The 22,965-nt window shown below is 41.9% G+C and overlaps 1 protein-coding gene across 2 annotated transcripts in view; it reads left to right on the top strand.

The window, feature by feature from the left end:
• Positions 1 to 22,965, top strand: part of LOC117397448 (major histocompatibility complex class I-related gene protein-like) — a 37,027-nt gene that overhangs the window by 1,526 nt on the left and 12,536 nt on the right. For both annotated transcript variants that reach the window (XM_059009631.1, XM_059009630.1), the window contains exons 2-4: positions 12,411 to 12,671; positions 13,573 to 13,845; positions 22,629 to 22,916. In XM_059009631.1, the coding sequence (XP_058865614.1) occupies positions 12,411 to 12,671; positions 13,573 to 13,845; positions 22,629 to 22,916 (822 nt within the window). The remainder of the gene's footprint in view (positions 1 to 12,410; positions 12,672 to 13,572; positions 13,846 to 22,628; positions 22,917 to 22,965) is intronic.

Here is a 22,965-nt window from a genome sequence, read left to right as displayed (position 1 = left end):
TGGCAACAGAAAGTGAAATGAGAAGATGTATGATTATCCACAGTCCAATAACATCCTGAGGTTAACGAAAATGTCCATTTCAAATTGCATCTCTCTACCTCTATTCTACAGCTGGTTTCACAGACCCTCATTAGCACTCATTAGGTACCTCCTCTGCTGTGATCCCCATCCCTGGATCTGTCATTGCTTTATCCTCCTCTGCTGTGATCCCCATCCCTGGATCTGTCATTGCTTTATCCTCCTCTGCTCAGATTCCCGTCCCTGGATCTGTCATTGCTTTATCCTCCTGCTGTGATCCCCATCCCTGGATCTGTCATTGCTTTATCCTCCTGCTGTGATTCCCATCCCTGGATCTGTCATTGCTTTATCCTCCTCTGCTCAGATTCCCGTCCCTGGATCTGTCATTGCTTTATCCTCCTGCTGTGATCCCCATCCCTGGATCTGTCATTGCTTTATCCTCCTCTGCTGTGATCCCCATCCCTGGATCTGTCATTGCTTTATCCTCCTGCTGTGATCCCCATCCCAGGATCTGTCATTGCTTTATCCTCTTCTGCTCTGATTCCCGTCCCTGGATCTGTCATTGCTTTATCCTCCTCTGCTGTGATTCCCATCCCTGGATCTGTCATTGCTTTATCCTCCTGCTGTGATCCCCATCCCTGGATCTGTCATTGCTTTATCCTCCTCTGCTCTGATTCCCATCCCTGGATCTGTCATTGCTTTATCCTCCTCTGCTGTGATTCCCATCCCTGGATCTGTCATTGCTTTATCCTCCTCTGCTGTGATTCCCATCCCTGGATCTGTCATTGCTTTATCCTCCTCTGCTCTGATTCCCATCCCTGGATCTGTCATTGCTTTATCCTCCTCTGCTCTGATTCCCAGCCCTGGATCTGTCATTGCTTTATCCTCCTGCTGTGATTCCCATCCCTGGATCTGTCATTGCTTTATCCTCCTGCTGTGATCCCCATCCCTGGATCTGTCATTGCTTTATCCTCCTGCTGTGATCCCCATCCCTGGATCTGTCATTGCTTTATCCTCCTGCTGTGATCCCCATCCCAGGATCTGTCATTGCTGTATCCTCATCTGCTCTGATTCCCAGCCCTGGATCTGTCATTGCTTTATCCTCCTCTGCTGTGATCCCCATCCCAGGATCTGTCATTGCTTTATCCTCCTCTGCTCAGATTCCAATCCCTGGATCTGTCATTGCTTTATCCTCCTCTGCTGTGATTCCAATCCCTGGATCTGTCATTGCTTTATCCTCCTCTGCTCTGATTCCCATCCCTGGATCTGTCATTGCTTTATCCTCCTCTGCTCTGATTCCCATCCCTGGATCTGTCATTGCTTTATCCTCCTCTGCTCTGATTCCAATCCCTGGATCTGTCATTGCTTTATCCTCCTCTGCTCTGATTCCCATCCCTGGATCTGTCATTGCTTTATCCTCCTCTGCTGTGATTCCCATCCCTGGATCTGGCATTGCTTTATCCTCCTCTGCTCTGATTCCAATCCCTGGATCTGTCATTGCTTTATCCTCCTCTGCTGTGATCCCCATCCCTGGATCTGTCATTGCTTTATCCTCCTCTGCTGTGATTCCCAGCCCTAGATCTGTCATTGCTTTATCCTCCTGCTGTGATCCCCATCCCTGGATCTGTCATTGCTTTATCCTCCTGCTGTGATTCCCATCCCAGGATCTGTCATTGCTGTATCCTCCTCTGCTGTGATTCCCATCCCTGGATCTGTCATTGCTTTATCCTCCTGCTGTGATTCCCATCCCTGGATCTGTCATTGCTTTATCCTCCTGCTGTGATTCCCATCCCTGGATCTGTCATTGCTGTATCCTCCTCTGCTCTGATTCCCAGCCCTGGATCTGTCATTGCTTTATCCTCCTGCTGTGATCCCCATCCCTGGATCTGTCATTGCTTTATCCTCCTGCTGTGATTCCCATCCCTGGATCTGTCATTGCTTTATCCTCCTCTGCTGTGATTCCCATCCCTGGATCTGTCATTGCTTTATCCTCCTCTGCTCTGATTCCCATCCCTGGATCTGTCATTGCTTTATCCTCCTCTGCTGTGATTCCCATCCCTGGATCTGTCATTGCTTTATCCTCCTCTGCTCTGATTCCCATCCCTGGATCTGTCATTGCTTTATCCTCCTCTGCTCTGATTCCCTTCCCTGGATCTGTCATTGCTTTATCCTCCTCTGCTGTGATTCCCATCCCTGGATCTGTCATTGCTTTATCCTCCTCTGCTGTGATTCCCATCCCTGGATCTGTCATTGCTTTATCCTCCTCTGCTCTGATTCCCATCCCTGGATCTGTCATTGCTTTATCCTCCTCTGCTCTGATTCCCATCCCTGGATCTGTCATTGCTTTATCCTCCTCTGCTGTGATTCCCATCCCTGGATCTGGCATTGCTTTATCCTCCTCTGCTCTGATTCCCTTCCCTGGATCTGTCATTGCTTTATCCTCCTCTGCTCTGATTCCCATCCCTGGATCTGTCATTGCTTTATCCTCCTCTGCTGTGATTCCCATCCCTGGATCTGTCATTGCTTTATCCTCCTGCTGTGATTCCCATCCCTGGATCTGGCATTGCTTTATCCTCCTCTGCTGTGATTCCCATCCCTGGATCTGTCATTGCTTTATCCTCCTCTGCTCTGATTCCCATCCCTGGATCTGTCATTGCTTTATCCTCCTCTGCTTTGATTCCCAGCCCTGGATCTGTCATTGCTTTGTCCTAACCGATATAGAATACAGTGCAGCGTCTATCCAGTGTAGTGAAGATCACATGGGAAAAGGCAGTCCTAACTGACAGATAGGGAAGTCGGGACTACATTTCCGCGCAGGCACTGCTCTAGGTGTTGGAGCGGTAGGGATAATACCCCTGCTGGGTGTATAATGAGCACGAACACTGTGTACGGGCTGTCTGTGTTCAGACGAAGGCCTGAGAGGAGAGCTGTAGGGAACCGTAAAGAAAGGTATTGAATACAAGTATGTGTTTTGTTACCGGTTATAGGTAAAAACTGAGCAAATGAATAAATATACAGGCACTGCCCTGTTTTACTAAATATCTGTGGTCCAGTGTTCTTTTCCACAAGAAGACAGCGTTAAGATCCCAAAACAGTGACAAAATCGCCCCACTACCAACACATTTGTCACAATATTTATATGTACTTAAATATACACAGGCAGAGAGAAGCAAAATCTGAATGAAGAAGGAACGTCACGAGAAAGCATGAAGTCAAAGTGCAGTAACGGTTTCTTTTAGTTTCCCATCCTCTTTTCAATCAGGATCGACCAGCTTTATTTTTACAGAAACTTCGTCTGCGTTGTAAAACACGACAGGTCATGGTCATTTTTGGATATGGCATACTTGGTTTTCTATTCAGGTTCTATAGTAAACATGACTGTGCAGTGTTTAAGGAGCAATTTACTGTCAAATCTGCAGTTACAAGAGCTGTCCAGTTTTTAGCGGTCATTATTTAAGCAGTAAAATGTCCATATCTGGCTGTGGGAAGGTCATAGGTCAACGAAACCCGCTCTGACTTTTAGAGAACCAATGGGTTTCTATACATGTTCAATTGTAACTACGACCCTATCTTGCTCCTAAAAGGAGTTATAAACTGTTTAATTTTGGGGGGTTCATGACCTTTTACCCCCAAATCCACCAGTCCGATCGTCACCAAAAGTAATAGCAACTCAAATGGGATTGAGTGCAGTACTTGTGCAAAGTTTTGAATTGATCACTTCAAAGCTCTAGGAGGAGATGCGTGCTGAAGTTTTGACAGAAACATGGAATAATAATAAAGAAACCGAGAGAAAACAAGGTCTGGGTTTTACAACGCAGACAATAATAAAGAAACCGAGAGAAAACAAGGTCTGGGTTTTACAACGCAGACAATAAAGAAACCGAGAGAAAACAAGGTCTGGGTTTTACAACGCAGACAATAAAGAAACCGAGAGAAAACAAGGTCTGCGTTTTACAACGCAGACAATAAAGAAACCGAGAGAAAACAAGGTCTGCGTTTTACAACGCAGACAATAAAGAAACCGAGAGAAAACAAGGTCTGGGTTTTACAACGCAGACAATAAAGAAACCGGAGAAAACAAGGTCTGCGTTTTACAACGCAGACAATAAAGAAACCGAGAGAAAACAAGGTCTGATAAAGAAACCGAGAGAAAACAAGGTCTGGGTTTTACAACGCAGACAATAAAGAAACCGAGAGAAAACAAGGTCTGCGTTTTACAACGCAGACAATAAAGAAACCGAGAGAAAACAATCAATAATGATAATAGGTACAAGCACATTTTCCAGTTATATGGTCATTCACAATAGCTTGATTTATACTTATTTTCTTATTACTATTTTGGTATATTTATTATCTGTTGGATAATTATAATTTTTTGTTTAAGTATTTTAACAGGCATGTTAAAAAGAAAACTAAACACATTTTCTAGGGCATTCTGTGAGATGCAGTATTAACATAGAACTGTAAAAATCCATTTTATTGCTCAGAACGAAGGCAGAGACAGCGTAGCAGCAGGGTCAGGGGGCGTGGCTCCTGTGTGTGTGTCTTTATTTTACAGCAAGACCTTCCAACACGGAACACATTAAAATAAAGTATTCCAGGAGTGAAGGGCTTATTTTACCCAAGTGAGTGAATTACAAAACAAAGGACGCCAAATAGCACTTCAAGTTAAATGTTTTGTTTATTCCTGAAATAAATAGTATATAACGTTGACACCATTTTTTTTTCATTCTTTGCCATTGCTGTTTCTTCAAAGTAAACAGTGATCGACACGTTTTCATACAGTAATAACAAGAAGTTTACTTGTGCCTTTTTGTAGCTGAACAAGAAAATGAAAACTGAAATGTAACTTTAAACACTTGCAACAGAAATATATAATATATATAATCTATACAAGTATCACTACACAACATGTTCAGGAAGCTGGGCACTGTTTAAGCGAGGCATTTCAGAATGACGTGCTTGTCTTTTTTCTGTCCTGTGAGATTCTGACTCGCTCTAAAGCAGCACAACACCTTTTTGACCCAGATGGCTTTTTTTATATATTTAATCTTACATATCACACTGAGCTGTTTTTCATTTGCCATTTTTTAAACTTGCACAATTTCTGGTGAGGCGGTAAATAAGGGCAAGGAATTTCTGTCATTTTAGAGAATCCGTACGTCTGATTTTTGTATCTGAATACGTATAAAAAAATATTAGTTTGAATATTCAGATTTGTCCCAGCACTAAATAATAATAGTAATAACAATAACAAGTATGTCAATAACATACATCTCCTGCAAATTTGCAGCTGTAAATTCAAAATTAGAACTATCAGTACGATACAAAAAATGTACAGACAGACAGACACCCCTGTGTATCTCCAGAATCTGATATTCTCAGTATAAGTAAATAGTGTTTTTTATTTGCTTTGGCCTCCTCTCTCTCCAGCCTTGTCCTCCAGCAGAAAGGCTGTGTTCTGGTCTGAATTAGGTTATGTACGAGCGCTCTGCCCATGTGTATTTATTTGTGTTTGGTGGTGGTTGGCAGGGATGGGGTTAATGTCACTCCTTATCTCTGATGTAGTCTGCACGTTGTTCTGGGTATGTTAGATGTCAGCCCTTATCTCTGGTGCAGTCTGCACGTTGTTCTTGGTATTATAGATGTCACTCCTTATCTCTGATGTAGTCTGCACATTGTTCTGGGTATGTTAGATGTCAGTCTCATTCAGCTGTGGATCAGACAGCCACTGCAGCTTTTCACTTGCAGGTGTGGTGGGTGCAGCAACTGTCATCAGAACACTTCCAGATCTAGAAGATATCAAACAAAAAATGTTACGAGTCAAACCCAGCTGGCACATCACAGAATTAGATACGTTTTTAACTTTGTGCCATGCCTTAGAGAATTCTTGTAAAAACACTGCAGCAGCAGCAGCAGCAGCATTCATATTTAAAGTACAACTTTAAAACACTGAATACAATTCAATATCTGAAGGTATTTACATGAATAAAGCAGTGTAACCCTTTTATAGACAAGTGTCTGTATTGTCCTTGACGACAGTGTTTTATATATGGGGGTCTGTATTGTCCTTGACGACAGTGTTTTATATACGGGGGTCTGTATTGTCTTTGACAACAGTGTTTTATATACGGGGGTCTGTATTGTCCTTGACGACAGTGTTTTATATACGAGGGTCTGTATTGTCCTTCACGACAGTGTTTTATATACGGGGGTCTGTATTGTCCTTGACGACAGTGTTTTATATACGGGGGTCTGTATTGTCCTTGACGACAGTGTTTTATATACGAGGGTCTGTATTGTCTTTGAAGACAGTGTTTCTTAACCCTGCTAGGTATGTTTGAATTGGTGCTGCAGGTTCCCATAGTGGTGCAATCAGCAACCTCATTTCTTAATCGATTATCACAGACGCATTGGTCAACAGTAGTCGATGCATCAACAACATTTTATTTTTCAAAATCAAGAACAAACATTAGGATTTGTATCAGAAGATTCAATAACTAAAAACACTGCTGTGCAGAATAGTTAAATGATGAGACAATTATATTCAAATAAATATCATTATTTGTTTATTTAGCAGACGCCTTTCTCCAAGGCAACTTACAGAGACTAGGGTGTGTGAACAATGCATCAGCTGCAGAGTCACTTACAACAACGTCTCACCCGAAAGATGGAGCACAAGGAGGTTAAGTGACTTGCTCAGGGTCACACAATGAGTCAGTGGCTAAGGTGGGATTTGAACCGGGGACCTCCTGGTTACAAGCCCTTTTCTTTAACCACTGGACCACACAGCCTCCGTGAGAACACTTTTGAAGGGGGGGGGGGGGGGATGGAAACATTCCAAGGACTTGACAATTGAAAAAAAAAATCAATCTGTCCTTTAAGACATAATAATAATAATAAAAAAAAAATCGATACTATTTTTTAATCGATCTGAAATATCTCTTAATTAGCATTGCTCATAACATTTAATTTGAAAAGCATTTACCATCTACACAAAATCCAATACACTGCCAAACATCGCTCTTCCATCCTCCCTTTCCTTTACCCCCCAATTACTTCGTCAGACTCTTCTGTTTTTTAAATAAAATAATTGTGTAGCTTTAATTTATGTATCAGAAAAATAAAATATTTTAACTGATGTGCCTTGTCCAGGTGGACAGGTTTGTATCCTAGCAACATGATGATGATGCTGCCTACCCTACGAGGGCTGTGCATCGGCAGCGTCTTCACGATATGATTTGTATCACGATACAAGGGTCATGATACAGTAAACTGAGTTTGAAACATCAAAATTACACAGCTGTTGACCCATTTAATAGTGCGTGTTTAATCCAGTAAAGACTCTTTGCATGGAGTGCAGGATGTGCCCTCTAGTCTGGAGTTCGCAAGTTCGAGTCCAGGCTATTCCTTTGCCGGGCGGTGCTCAATTGGCCGAGCGCCACCCGGGGGGAGGGAGGGTTAGGTCGGCCAGGGTGTCCTCAGCTCACCGCACACCAGTGACCCCTGTGGTCTGGCCGGGCGCATGCAGGCTTGCCTGTAAGCTGCCCAGAGGTGCGTTGTCCTCAGACGCTGTAGCTCTGAGGTAGCTGCATGGTGAGTCTGCAGTGTGTAAAAAAGCGGTTGGCTGACGGCACACGCTTCGGGGACAGCGAGTGTTCGTCTTCGCAACTCCAAAGGCAGCGCAGGGCTGGTAGCGGTGGGCTGAGATTAAAACAATAATTGGACATTACTAAATTGAGAAGAAAACAATAAAAATAATTGGCGGCCACTAAAATAAATAAATAAATAAATAGTGCATGTTTAGAATAAGAAAGGTTTTGGTCCAGTAAGAGTCACAACCTGCTGTGCATTTGTTTTCTGATTCATTTTCAATAAAATGATTTAAAATAAAATTACAAATACTGTAAATAATAATAATACAAAAAAAATGTGTACAATTGCAGTTTTTGGAAACCAATTTTTTTGAAAAGTATTTTTTTTATCAGTTTTACAAAAAAATTCTGAATCAGTTTAAAAAGCAGGTCTGTAAATGAAGATTAATTTTAAACCACATACTGTAGGTGAATGCTGTCCTCTGCATGACCTCTTCTTGTGTTATGAATGCTGTCCTCTGCATGACCTCTTCTTGTGTTATGAATGCTGTCCTCTGCATGATCTCTTGTGTTATGAATGCTATCCTCTGCATGACCTCTTCTTGTGTTATGAATGCTGTCCTCTGCATGATCTCTTGTGTTATGAATGCTATCCTCTGCATGATCTCTTGTGTTATGAATGCTATCCTCTGCATGACCTCTTCTTGTGTTATGAATGCTGTCCTCTGCATGATCTCTTCTTGTGTTATGAATGCTATCCTCTGCATGACCTCTTCTTGTGTCATGAATGCTGTCCTCTGCATGACCTCTTCTTGTGTTATGAATGCTGTCCTCTGCATGATCTCTTGTGTTATGAATGCTATCCTCTGCATGACCTCTTCTTGTTATGAATGCTATCCTCTGCATGACCTCTTGTGTTATGAATGCTGTCCTCTGCATGACCTCTTGTGTTATGAATGCTATCCTCTGCATGATCTCTTGTTATGAATGCTGTCCTCTGCATGATCTCTTCTTGTGTTATGAATGCTATCCTCTGCATGACCTATTGTGTTATGAATGCTGTCCTCTGCATGACCTCTTCTTGTGTTATGAATGCTGTCCTCTGCATGACCACTTCTTGTGTTATGAATGCTGTCCTCTGCATGATCTCTTCTTGTGTTATGAATGCTATCCTCTGCATGATCTCTTGTGTTATGAATGCTGTCCTCTGCATGACCTCTTGTGTTATGAATGCTGTCCTCTTCATGACCTCTTCTTGTGTTATGAATGCTATCCTCTGCATGATCTCTTGTGTTATGAATGCTATCCTCTGCATGATCTCTTGTGTTATAAATGCTATCCTCTGCATGACCTCTTCTTGTGTTATGAATGCTGTCCTCTGCATGACCTCTTCTTGTGTCATGAATGCTATCCTCTGCATGATCTCTTGTGTTATGAATGCTGTCCTCTGCATGACCTCTTCTTGTGTTATGAATGCTATCCTCTGCATGACCTCTTCTTGTGTTATGAATGCTATCCTCTGCATGACCTCTTCTTGTGTTATGAATGCTATCCTCTGCATGATCTCTTCTTGTGTCATGAATGCTATCCTCTGCATGACCTCTTCTTGTGTTATGAATGCTGTCCTCTGCATGACCTCTTCTTGTGTTATGAATGCTATCCTCTGCATGACCTCTTCTTGTGTTATGAATGCTATCCTCTGCATGACCTCTTCTTGTGTTATGAATGCTATCCTCTGCATGACCTCTTCTTGTGTCATGAATGCTGTCCTCTGCATGACCTCTTTGTGTTATGAATGCTGTCCTCTGCATGATCTCTTGTGTTATGAATGCTGTCCTCTGCATGACCTCTTTGTGTTATGAATGCTGTCCTCTGCATGATCTCTTGTGTTATGAATGCTGTCCTCTGCATGACCTCTTCTTGTGTCATGAATGCTGTCCTCTGCATGACCTCTTTGTGTTATGAATGCTGTCCTCTGCATGATCTCTTGTGTCATGAATGCTGTCCTCTGCATGACCTCTTTGTGTTATGAATGCTGTCCTCTGCATGATCTCTTGTGTCATGAATGCTGTCCTCTGCATGATCTCTTCTTGTGTTATGAATGCTATCCTCTGCATGATCTCTTGTGTTATGAATGCTGTCCTCTGCATGACCTCTTCTTGTGTTATGAATGCTATCCTCTGCATGATCTCTTCTTGTGTTATGAATGCTGTCCTCTGCATGACCTCTTCTTGTGTTATGAATGCTGTCCTCTGCATGACCTCTTCTTGTGTTATGAATGCTATCCTCTGCATGACCTCTTCTTGTGTTATGAATGCTATCCTCTGCATGATCTCTTGTGTTATGAATGCTGTCCTCTGCATGATCTCTTCTTGTGTTATGAATGCTATCCTCTGCATGATCTCTTGTGTTATGAATGCTGTCCTCTGCATGACCTCTTCTTGTGTTATGAATGCTATCCTCTGCATGATCTCTTCTTGTGTTATGAATGCTGTCCTCTGCATGACCTCTTGTGTTATGAATGCTGTCCTCTGCATGACCTCTTCTTGTGTTATGAATGCTGTCCTCTGCATGACCTCTTCTTGTGTTATGAATGCTATCCTCTGCATGACCTCTTCTTGTGTTATGAATGCTATCCTCTGCATGATCTCTTGTGTTATGAATGCTATCCTCTGCATGATCTCTTCTTGTGTTATGAATGCTATCCTCTGCATGATCTCTTGTGTTATGAATGCTGTCCTCTGCATGACCTCTTCTTGTGTTATGAATGCTGTCCTCTGCATGACCTCTTCTTGTGTCATGAATGCTGTCCTCTGCATGACCTCTTGTGTTATGAATGCTGTCCTCTGCATGACCTCTTCTTGTGTTATGAATGCTGTCCTCTGCATGACCTCTTCTTGTGTTATGAATGCTGTCCTCTGCATGACCTCTTCTTGTGTTATGAATGCTAAAAAGAAGAAAATCCATTAAGGCCACACTGTTGATTTTAAACATGCCGGCACAAAGCTCAGATTTTGCCTTGTTACCTTCCATCATTAAACTAATAGCGTTGATCAACAAATACCCGCCTGCACTTCGCTCTCCGGTTCACTTCTAGTGGACTTGACAATAAACATTGTTTGCAGATCACTGCATGCAGTCTCACATTTAACTTTAAAAAAGGTATCGCAGTGTAGCGGTACAGGGATCACTATCGATAATCATATCATTAAGAGCAATGCCACGGTTCACAGTGTGTATCGATGAATCGGCACACCTCTATACCGTACTAGCACTGACAGAAGAGCAGAACTACAGAATCTATGTTTTAATGCACTCTAATTTGATTCATCAGTTCACCAATATGTTATCGAACCCCAGGAAATTTAAGGACGGATGATCAATACCGGAGGCCTGGAGATCAGCTTGCAGATGTCATCCATACAGTTAGTACGTGACAATAAGAACTCAACTTCTTCTGAGGATCTGTCCTTTTCCAGTGCGATGTTTTCGAGCCTGATATTGAGTATTGACATTACTCTTTCAGCAGTGTTAATGCAACGTTTACCTGTCACAAGGGGCTGTGATTGAAATGTCAAAGTCCGTTTCTGCTCTTGCTCCATTATACAGGCACTATCATTCACAGTTGTGGTTACTGTTCCTTGGCAGAATGGTTGGTTTGAATCTTGGGGTATGTCACACTGCAGATGAACACTTGGTGCAAGGTCTGCCTTGTGATACACATCATGGTTGGGCACTGATATTGTAGATTATCAGTGCACACCAATATACACACCAAGCAATAGACACACCAAGGAGACCTGCTTCACCAAGCAATAGACACACCAAGGAGACCTGCTTCACCAAGCAATATATGCACCAATCACTACTCGCTATAACTGCTGCTGAAACCTCAGTCTTAACTAGCAGGAAACTCGGTACACCTGTATAGCCGAACTCCCCAAGATGGCTGCCAGAACTGCACTCTATACCTACTGCGTGCGCCATCTTGTTGAGGTCACGTCTGTCGGGAGGCCAGTTTTTCCACCGTCTTTACTCTGCTGCAATGTTAATATCAAGTTTCATGACAATTGGATCAGCAGCAAAACCCTTAATTTTGCTGTGCACCTTAAGATTCTGTGACATAATCTTTGTGTTTGTATACAGTTTCTTATATGAGTGAGACCCCCCCCCATCTAGGAGTAGCTCCACCAGCTCTAAGAAACCGCCTGAGGTCACTCATGGACACTATTTTCAATGTTACTTCATGCAATAATGTCAAATATTTTAAATCATGGCTTAGTAGATGAAAACAGTTATACTAATGTGAATTCACTGTAATTGTATACAATAGTTTAGTTAATATGATAATATGGAACACAAACTCCACCAAACACACAATGAACTACTTTTGCCAGAACACCTCGGGTGAAAACCAGCCCTCAACTGTATGAGATCAAAACAAGAGGGTTTTGGGGGACTGTTGAGCAGTGCCTCTTGCAGTTATATTTTGTGCATGATTCATCCTGTAGTGTTTAGGGGCAGCTGTTGTAGGTGCTGCTGGGTACCAAAAGCAAATTAACATCCCTGTATTTCTGAGGGGAGAATGGTTTTCTGCACATTCCTCCAGTGATGAATGGTGTTCTGAGGTCATCACTGCATTCTGCACCCTTGTGTGAATTCTGCATTGCTTTGTGACATCACAGAATCGTGGAATCCTGGAGAGACTGGTACATGTCAGCAGATCACTGGCACTGTGTGTTTTACTCTGGGATTATTGAAATGTGTCACTAATCATCATTTGTATTCCTCTTCCAGGAACTCATTCACTGCATTTTGTTCACATAGCGACCTCAGAAGGGACAGGATTCCCAGAGTATATGTATGTGGGGATGCTGGATGATGTGCAAATCTCGTACTATGACAGCACCATGGAAAAACCTGTCCTCCGAACACACTGGTCAAATAAGACTAAGCGTGAGGAGTTCTTGAAAATACATACTGACTATATTTTCTATGGTCGTGAAGTCAGAAAATGGGGTTTGAGAAATTTAGTCCAGCACTTCAACCACACTGGGGGTGAGTACAGACACACAGCTCCTTCTATCAGCACTGTTAGAAACACAGTATTGTCATGGAATTCTGCATAAAACAGTTTAGAGGAAATTCATTCTACATGACATAATATGCATAGCTGTGTAAATCAATATTCAATATGAAGTTTAACTATTTTGAAGTGTTGTTTTAAATCACTCTGGACTGTGCAGTGTTGACAGCTCCATTCTGAATGAATTAATTAATAATATATTCTATAAGGAGTCTGTTAATACATGTCTTTAATAATCAATAATATATTCTATAAGGAGTCTGTTAATACATGTCTTTAATAATCAATAATATATTCTATAAGGAGTCTGGTAATACATGTCTTTAATAATCAATAATATATTCTATAAGGAGTCTGTTAATATATGTCTTTAATAATCATTAATATATTCTATAAGGAGTCTGGTAATTAATGTCTTTAATAATCAATAATATATTCTATAAGGAGTCTGTTAATACATGTCTTTAATAATCAATAATATATTCTATGAGGAGTCTGTTAATACATGTCTTTAATAATCAATAATATATTCTATAAGGAGTCTGTTAATACATGTCTTTAATAATCAATAATATATTCTATAAGGAGTCTGTTAATACATGTCTTTAATAATCAATAATATATTCTATAAGGAGTGTGTTAATACATGTCTTTAATAATCAATAATATATTCTATAAGGAGTCTGGTAATACATGTCTTTAATAATCAATACTGCATGAGTGTAATGATCGTGGGTCAGTGTGTGGTCACTCACAAGGTATTCTCATGCCACATGTGGTCCTTGGGGCTGCTTATTGAGTAGCAGGCTCTTCAGTGTTCTCTGGAATGCCAGCACTGACTTCTTGTTTTTTGTCTTTGTGTGTTTATTCCAGTTCACACTTACCATAACACGGGTGGCTGTGAGCTGGATGATGACGGGACCAGGCGGGCACATTCATCTCACTCGTATGATGGGAAGGATTTTATTAGTATTGATGTGGAGACCATGACCTGGATCGCTGCTGTGTCGCAGGCTGGCTTATATAAACAACAGCGGGAAGCTAACACAGCATGGCAACTTAAGACTTCTTACTATTATCAACAGGTGTGTTTCCAGTTGCTGGAGTGCTGTGTCCAGTACGGGATGGGAACCCTGCAGAGGAAAGGTAAAGAACAATCTCATACAGTATTCCTGATGAACAGCGCCGGCGCAGCACATCCTGAACAAAACCTTTTGAAAACAAATACATCTGAACGGCTGTATTCTGATGTTATGTTAAGATGACTGTAAACAAGACACTGTACTAGCCAAACATTTTAATAAATCGATTATGTAACAAGATTAATCAATTTGATTCATAACTCGATTTACTTAATATTGTAACCTATTGAGAGCTTCAAATTAGTCACAAAACGTATTCATTATAGACATGACTCAGATTTTTTAATTAATGGCCGAGAGCGATTTGGGGATGCTGTTTGTGCATTGCAATGATTTCTTTTCAAAGTTCCAAGCAGTCGTTACATCACATGTAATAAACTATAACATTAATATTATGGGTCAAATATCTAGAAAATCTCACTATACAGTACAGACATTGTAAATCGAGGCTGTGTTTATTGTGTTTTGCCAGTGTCGCATGTACAGTTGTAATTGATCTATTAGAATACAGTGAATTAGCAGTACAGCTATGGTCAAAAGTTTTTGCATCTCCCTATATAACACCGTGTAACAATTTTTAATTTTTTTTTGGTTCCTGGGTACAAAAAAATATTTCCTAATTGCTTATGCCTCAAAAGTATAGAAAATGGCTATTATTCCCCATAAACTTTGCTTTTGTGACCAGGACAGTGATATTTTGAAATTTACCTATTTTCCAGAACATTCCAGATAGATTCAGTGCTGAGTAAACTTGGAGTAACTTCTAGAACTTTCCAGTAATATAAATAGTAGTATAAATACAGGGGCCTTAAGCCTACCAGTTCCAGCTGCCTAAGTGGATACATATCTGCATTTTTCTGAGATGGCATCAAGAGGCTGCAAGCATCCGGCAGACGCATTTTGCTATGTCTGCGGCCAATTTATCAAGACAAGAGCGAAAAAGTACTCCGTGGAAGCATCTGCTAAGATGTGTGAGGCCTACAAGGCATATTTCGGCATGCCTGTCGGGGATCAAGACAAACCCTGGGCACCTCATTTCACCTGCGAGCACTGCAAAAAAACTCTGGAAGGTAAGATGGACAATTGTTGGTCGGAATTTTGTTATAAAATTTGTTAAAATTTTTTAAATTGTAAAAGTTTTTAATTTTAAAATGTTTTACAATTTTCAATGTTATTGAAAAAATATATCATATATGAAAAATGTTGCGAGAATCTCTTACACGTTAGTCATGGGTGAAATAAATGTATTTTTGTAGGATGGTACAGAGGGGAAAAGAGAGCCATGAAGTTCGCTATCCCAAGAATTTGGCGGGAACCCACTGACCACTCAAGCAACTGCTACTTCTGCATGGTGGACCCTTCCAAACGTCGGACTGGCAAGAATGCACCTGCTATCACGTATTCGGACCTTCCTTCATCCATCGCCCCGGTGCCACACTGCCATGAGCTCCCCATACCCACTCCTCCGTGGGGAGAGCAGCTGTCTTTAGAAGAGAGCAGCAAGTCAGAGAGCGAGGAAGACGTTGCAGATCCAGATGACAATTTCAGAGGTGGAGCTGAGGAGAGGAACCCATACTACCCCAACCAAAAAGACCTCAACAACTTGATTAGAGATCTTGGTCTCACAGTCCAATGCCGAGCTTTTGACGTCTAGGCTCAAGCAGTGGAACTTGTTGGATGACAGTGTGCAAGTCGCAGATCAGAGGAAGCGTCACCATCCTTTTTCCAGCTTCTTCACCCGTCAAGATGGGCTCTGCTTCTGCCACAATGTGACCAGTCTGTTCGAGGCAATCGGAATCGCCTGTAACCAGAATGAGTGGCGCCTCTTCATTGACAGCTCATCCAGGAGCCTCAAAGCCGTGCTGCTCCATAATGGTAACAAGTACCCGTCTCTTCCCCTGGCTCACTCGGTGCACCTCAAAGAGGATTACAACAGCATCAAGACCTTGCTGGACGCCTTGAAGTATGATGAGTACGGCTGGGAGGTCATAGGAGACTTCAAAATGGTGGCATTCCTGATGGGTCTCTTAGGCGGTTTTACCAAGTTTCCCTGCTATCTTTGCCTTTGAGACAGCAGGGACACCAAGGCACACTACCACAGGCGGGACTGGCCACAGCGGACCGAGTTCTCTGTGGGGAGGAACAACGTCAAGTGGGAGCCACTGGTGGACCCCCGGAAGGTGCTGATGTCACCACTGCACATCAAATTGGGCCTTATGAAACAGTTTGTCAGAGCTCTAGATAAGGAGTCGGCAGCCTTCAAGTACCTTCAAGACTTCTTCCCTAAGCTGTCTGAGGCAAAGGTCAAAGCCGGTGTCTTCGTCGGACCACAGATAAAGAAGATCCTGGAGTGCAATGAATTCCCCAAGAAGCTCACTAGTAAGGAGAAAGCGGCTTGGAACAGCTTTGTCGCAGTGGTTCGGGGCTTCCTGGGCAATCACAAGGCCGAAAACTATGTGGAGCTGGTTGAGACTTTGGTGAAAAACTACGGCACAATGGGCTGTAGAATGTCCCTCAAAGTCCATATCCTTGATGCTCATCTTGATAAATTCAAGGAGAACATGGGAGCGTACTCGGAGGAGCAAGGCGAGTGCTTCCACCAGGATATACTGGACTTTGAACGCCGCTACCAAGGACAGTATAACGAGAACATGATGGGAGGCTACATTTGGGTGCTGATTCGTGAAAGTGATTTACAGGATAATCGTAGATTTCGAAAAACTACTCACTTCTAAATCTTTTGTAGTCATTTTTGTATTACTTTAGTATAAATACATGTTAATTTGGATTCATATGTTTTTTTCTGACTTTATGTGAACGAAAAGACACAAATTCGCCCGTTTTCTCATTGGAAATAGGTACATTTCAAAATATCACTGTCTTGGTCACAAAAGCAAAGTTTGTGGGCAATAGTAGCCATTTTCTATACTTTTGAGGCATAAGCAATTAGGAAATAACACTTACTACCCAGGACCAAAAATTGTGTTACATAGTGTTAAATCATTTTGCTTCATAGAGTCCAATGAAGCCTGCTGAATAATGTTATGTTAACATACTGAATTACACACCGCTTTGTAGTTTTCCATATAGTCAGACTTTTGTGATATTGCTCTGTAGTTTTTGATTACATGATGTTAAATAAAACATGACAGGAAGGTGGAACGCTTTTGCAAATCAGACTGTCCAGTTCTGTTCGGTCTCTCGAAATTACGCCTTTAGTACCCGGCAGAGCAATCACATGACCTTAACACTGACCTATTGCCAGAGCGCTCGCTCTCCGTCCCGCCTCCAGAGAGACAATCTGTCATTTGTGTTTTGATTGACAGTCTGACAGTACTACCTTGCTACGGTTTATTTTTCCAATCCCAGTAGAGTAGACAGTCGGCAGCTGTATATTTTTTGCGTCTAGTCATTAAAGTGGGCTCTGAAAAAAAACGAAATGTACTGGGGGCTGCCGGACGCCGGCCCTGCTGTTGAATGACACTCAGTGTCTAAATAAACAGACACACAACATAGACACAAGGGGTTCTATGTATCATTTGTAAACGACTCGCACCCACTCCTTCTCTCTGGGTTCTGGCAGCGGCAGCTCCTCCCCCTCTGGCTCGGGAGGCTGCGGAGCTCCGCTAGCCTGCTCCCATTCCAGGATTAACCGCTCCAATTCTGTTGGCTCCCTCCTTTTCACTGGAGCCAACCCCATCTCTCTCTCCCATCTCTCATTTCGCTCTCTTTGAGCGGCTGTATTTCTATTGATCTTCTCGATCAGTTCCCATAAATCCATATTTCTCTGGGTCGTAGGGGCGCCCACACTCTCTGCCACCATACGTAAAAGACTCACCCTCACTCGGGTTCGTTGCCCCTTTAAGAACTTGACCCAGAGACGAGAAATTGGATTTTATCAGCGCGGTTGCGCTATATTTTTAATAAACACCAAAGTAAAACAAAATACACAAAATAAACACCTAGCTCTTCCTGAGCACTAACTACACACGCAGGAACCTCACTATCACAGGACGGCTAAGCCGTTTCCCTGTACCACAAAACTTAAGCACACAGGTTTGCACCGTACCTTTCTCCGGGACTGCTAGGAAGCAGAGCACTCCTTTCTGCCTCCTTCTCTTTAGCAGCCTCGAGCAGACTGCTTGCTCTCTTTTTAAACTCCGCACCTGGGCCTAATTTCCAATAACGCCCAGGTGCGGATGATAATTAATAATAAAACAATTAAACCAACACAAATCAAAACAGAACACAAATCAAAACAGTGCATTTCTCTCTAGCAGGGAGGTTTTAACCCCCTCCCTGCTGTTTCTCATACCCCGCTATGTTACACATTGTATTCTCATTCATTTCATTTTCAACCTCCGCAGCACAGCCCGTGATGTATTATGTGCTTTCATTTTGTCAGCGTCTTTCTAAAGTTCGCATTGTCAGACTCGTTAAACATAATCTACATGTGAAGTTTCGTTCCTCTTACTCGCATATGGATTGAGGGGTTTTCGTTGTGTAGCGTGATGTAGGATGTGCTTTTCTACCGTAAAGAGAGAATGTGAGCATGCTTGCGATTCACACCAGACAAGATAGGCACGCTCACATGGGATTAATGAAAAGATAGGCACGCTCACATGGGATTAATGAAAAGATAGGCACGCTCACATGGGACTGAAGAAAAGATAGGCACGCTCACATGGGACTGAAGAAAAGATAGGCACGCTCACATGGGATTAATGAAAAGATAGGCACGCTCACATGGGATTAATGAAAAGATAGGCACGCTCACATGGGATTAATGAAAAGATAGGCACGCTCACATGGGATTAATGAAAAGATAGGCACACTCACATGGGATTAATGAAAAGATAGGCACGCTCACATGGGATTAATGAAAAGATAGGCACGCTCACATGGGACTGAAGAAAAGATAGGCACGCTCAAATGGGACTGAAGAAAAGATAGGCACACTCACATGGGATTGAAGAAAAGATAGGCACACTCACATGGGATTAATGAAAAGATAGGCACGCTCACATGGGATTAATGAAAAGATAGGCACACTCACATGGGATTAATGAAAAGATAGGCACGCTCACATGGGACTGAAGAAAAGATAGGCACGCTCACATGGGATTGAAGAAAAGATAGGCACACTCACATGGGATTGAAGAAAAGCAATTTTTTCCCCCATCGTGTTGCCAATTGCAGATGAAAAGATGTAATGTACATTCAGAAAAGCATACTATTTTAATCATCCTTTATTATCATCGCATAGCTTGACCCAAGTAAAAAAAAATACAAAAAATCCCAGCTATGAATGATCAGCAAAGAAAAAAGCCTAAATAAAATGCTCAGAGACGTTATCTAATTAAATTCGAAGAGGCTTTCTCATTGTTATTGATTCGTACTGACAAAATACTTAAATTGAAAATAAAGTAAGTCATGAAATATCATCTTGCAATGAACAGGTTCCTACGATGCCTCGTGCAGTGTACTCGCATATTTCAGACTTTGCATATGATTCGTATCAAATTAGCTTTATACTGGGCTTGTTTGTATGTGAATATCTCATAAGGAGCTCAAAGCAACCCCACGAACACATATGAGTGAGTCTCAACGGGGCTGACGGACCATCCTGTAGTGTACCAACTGTCTAGAGTGCAGAAAATATCCACCGTGTTCATAGTGCTGAATTGGGGCATAAGGTTTTAAACTTGTGTGCAAACTCCATGGCCAAACATGCACACTCTGATCGTAAATTTATTTTCGTTTAGGTAAAAGCCTATGCCAGTCTGTTGCTGGTGCAACTGGTGGTAACTGGTCATGTTTCTCACATACATAAGATTTTCATGTTTACAGATTGTTTGATTTATTTCCATTAAATTTAAATAATAAAAATAAGTCCATATTAGGGCTGCACGATTTGGATAAAATATCTAATTGCGATTTTTTTGGCCAGATATTGCAATTGCGATTATGAATTGCGATTTTCAAACACTTGTGTGAAAACTTCAAAAATGCAATCAGACATGGTTAAAACAAGTGTCAGGGTAGAGAACATCGCTTCTAAAATGAGATCCTAGGAATAAATACATACTGTGCTAACTGAATACAAAACCAAATCTTTTCCAACATTGTTTTATTGAATTTCTTAACATCAAAATAATGTCCACCAGCTCCTGGTTAGTCAAACGTTTGTTTTGACTGCCCCTGAACTTCAGAGAACATCACGGACATTTGCAGAGCTTTTTGAGATGTTATAGTAATAAAATAATGACTTGGATCGCACTATTGAGGAGTTTGGTGATAAAACGAGTGATCAGGAGATGATTTATCAGTATGCACGACTATTATTATTGTTATTTATTTATTGGCATATGTGAAAAATATCGCGAACAAAAGGTGGGGCGGGGCTGAGTGTACTGTTGATATGCAGGGCCTTTTAAACCTGTTTTACTCTGGGGGGGAAAAAAAAATACTTTTAAACAGCGCGTCTAAAATAAACTGCGGTGAAAGTAAATTTAACCTGACGCGCCTGAGACGCGCTGAATAAATGGACCGCAAAGGGTTTAAACATTAATTAATTAATTAATTAATTAATTACATTTTGAGTTCCTTTTTTCTATTACTATTATGAGTTGAGTTCTTAAATAACCTAAGATAATATTATTGAGGCAGCCATAGGCTGCAGATGGAATAGGACGCTTATGATTGTGTAATTATGTATGAGTAGGCTCAATTATTATTATAATTGAAATGATAAAAGTGCCTTAAAAACATGTAGCCTAACACTTACCGATTGCAAGCTGCAGTCTGTGGTCAAAACATTGGAGCCTGGTCCAGTCATTCAACGCGATAGCCTTGACCACGTGTGCCCCGTTATCAGTAGTGATGCAAACTTGCTTCTCCTCTTTCAGGCCCCAGGTGGCTAAAGCCTCTCTCATTGAATAAATTAGTTGTGTTGCCTCTAGTTGTCGCAACAACTCGGAGGCACTTTTTGCACAAGACTTGCGTTTGGGTAACATCAGTTGGTTTGAAGCTGAAATACTGCCATACGACAAAGGATGCGCCCTTCTTGGCCACCAAATCAACGCTCTCCTCAGCAGCACTCATTTTTCCGACAAGCCCTTTCTCTTTGCTCCTCATCATGAGCGTCTAAAAGAGCGCTCTGTGGGGACGCTTGTGATTGGTTAGCATGTGCATGCCACGCAGAGAGTGAGAGAGCCCGCTTGTGATTGGTCATCACCCTCTGTGCATGTAGACACTGAATGAACAGAGTCTAGCGCATTTCATTGGAGGAGGTACCGTAGCCTAGTTTTTGTTGTTTTAACAGAGTGTCAAAGAAATGAGAAAATCTCAGCCTCTTGCGATATGGATATTGCACATGTCAATATCGCAATTCCGATCAGAATTCGATTAATCGTGCAGCCCTAGTCCATATATAAAATCACATTGAAGCTTAACTGACCATCTATGTGTTGCTGCTCAATCTCAAGATGCAAACACTGCATTAATAAATGAACCTGCAGGGGGTGAAATCAGACCTTGTTTGTTTAAACCACAATGACACACCTGGATTTACACGGTATGGGATTTACACACGCTTTGAAGACTACATGAAGACCCTGCTGCCTGCTTATGTCAGAAGAGATCTCCCAAGCAGCTAGATAAAGTTTCAGCATGGCAGAGATACAGCGATATTCCTAATAGAGTTGATATGACAGAGATACAGTGATATTCCTAATAGAGTTGATATGACAGAGATACAGTGATATTCCTAATAGAGTTGATATGACAGAGATACAGTGATATTCCTAATAGAGTTGATATGGCAGAGATACAGTGATATTCCTAATAGAGTTGATATGGCAGAGATACAGTGATATTCCTAATAGAGTTGATATGACAGATATACAGTGATATTCCTAATAGAGTTGATATGGCAGAGATACAGTGATATTCCTAATAGAGTTGATATGGTGGCCTGCCTGTGCTGTTTGCAGCTTCTGAGAAGATAAAAAGAAGCTAAACATTCCCCTTACAGTTTGTAACTATAATCTATATTTTAAATTACAGTTGTATTTGTTATTGTCTGTTGTTCAAATGCAATTGTATCCTGGGTTAACCAGTTTGTAAATGCTGCCTGATGTTTGTATTACTATGACAAGTAACGAAAATGAACGAAATCTATGCTGACTGTCTGACGCATGTGTGGTTCTGCAGGAAGGGGGCAGCAGCCTCGTAAGATCTGCCTGTCAATCATGGCAATGACACGGAGAGGTTGGGCGGAAGGTGTGTTGGCCGAGGGGACGTGTGTAGTGATATGTATACCGTTGCCTGTATACAGGCCACAGACAACAGCGCCCTCTGCGGGCTAAAATAATAATAATAAAAAAAAGAAAGTAAATAAAATCGGGCACCTGTTTGGTGATTTCAAGTTCTGTCTTCTGTGTCGCGTGTCAGCGAATAACCCCACCCTTCCACAGTCACTGATAATGCACACACTGTGCTATTCAATTGCTATAAACACAAAGGTACCTGTAAAAACACAATGCCTGTTTGTTGTGCTGTTAACTAAGACACTGCTGAGCTGATCTGTTTTGATGAGATCAGTTCCAATTCAAACTGACCAGCATGCCAGGGCTAGAGCTACACTCAGATCAGCCATACATTAGCGCCATTTACATATACCCTCTAAGCCAATCAGAGTGCAGGGTGTTTCTCCAGTGTGATTGAATACTGCATGAAACAATCCTGGGGTGTAACTGTAACAGTACTGATGTTCTCCTTCACCAGTCCGCCCTGCAGTGACGCTGATACAGAGGAAAGCGCGGGAATCTGCAGGAACAGACGTCATTTGCCACGTGACGGGGTTCTACCCCCGAGAGGTTGAGGTGAACTGGATCAGAGACGGTGAGGCTCTGCTGGAGGAGGGGGTGTGGAGTGGAGAGGTGCTACCCAATGAGGACAGAACCTACCAGCTGAGAAAGATCCTGACAGTGAGTCCTGAGGACCAGAAGAAACACCGCTACTCCTGCCAGGTGGACCACGCCAGTCTGGATGAGAAGATGGATGTGAAATGGGGTAAGAGAGAGAGAGAGACCCTGCTACTGAAATAGACTGTGTGAGCAGG

This window comes from Acipenser ruthenus, chromosome 39 (genome assembly GCF_902713425.1).
Source record: "Acipenser ruthenus chromosome 39, fAciRut3.2 maternal haplotype, whole genome shotgun sequence".
Taxonomy (NCBI): domain Eukaryota; kingdom Metazoa; phylum Chordata; class Actinopteri; order Acipenseriformes; family Acipenseridae; genus Acipenser; species Acipenser ruthenus.
Note: the sequence above shows the minus strand (reverse complement) of the source record. Positions and strands in the feature narration are given on the sequence as shown.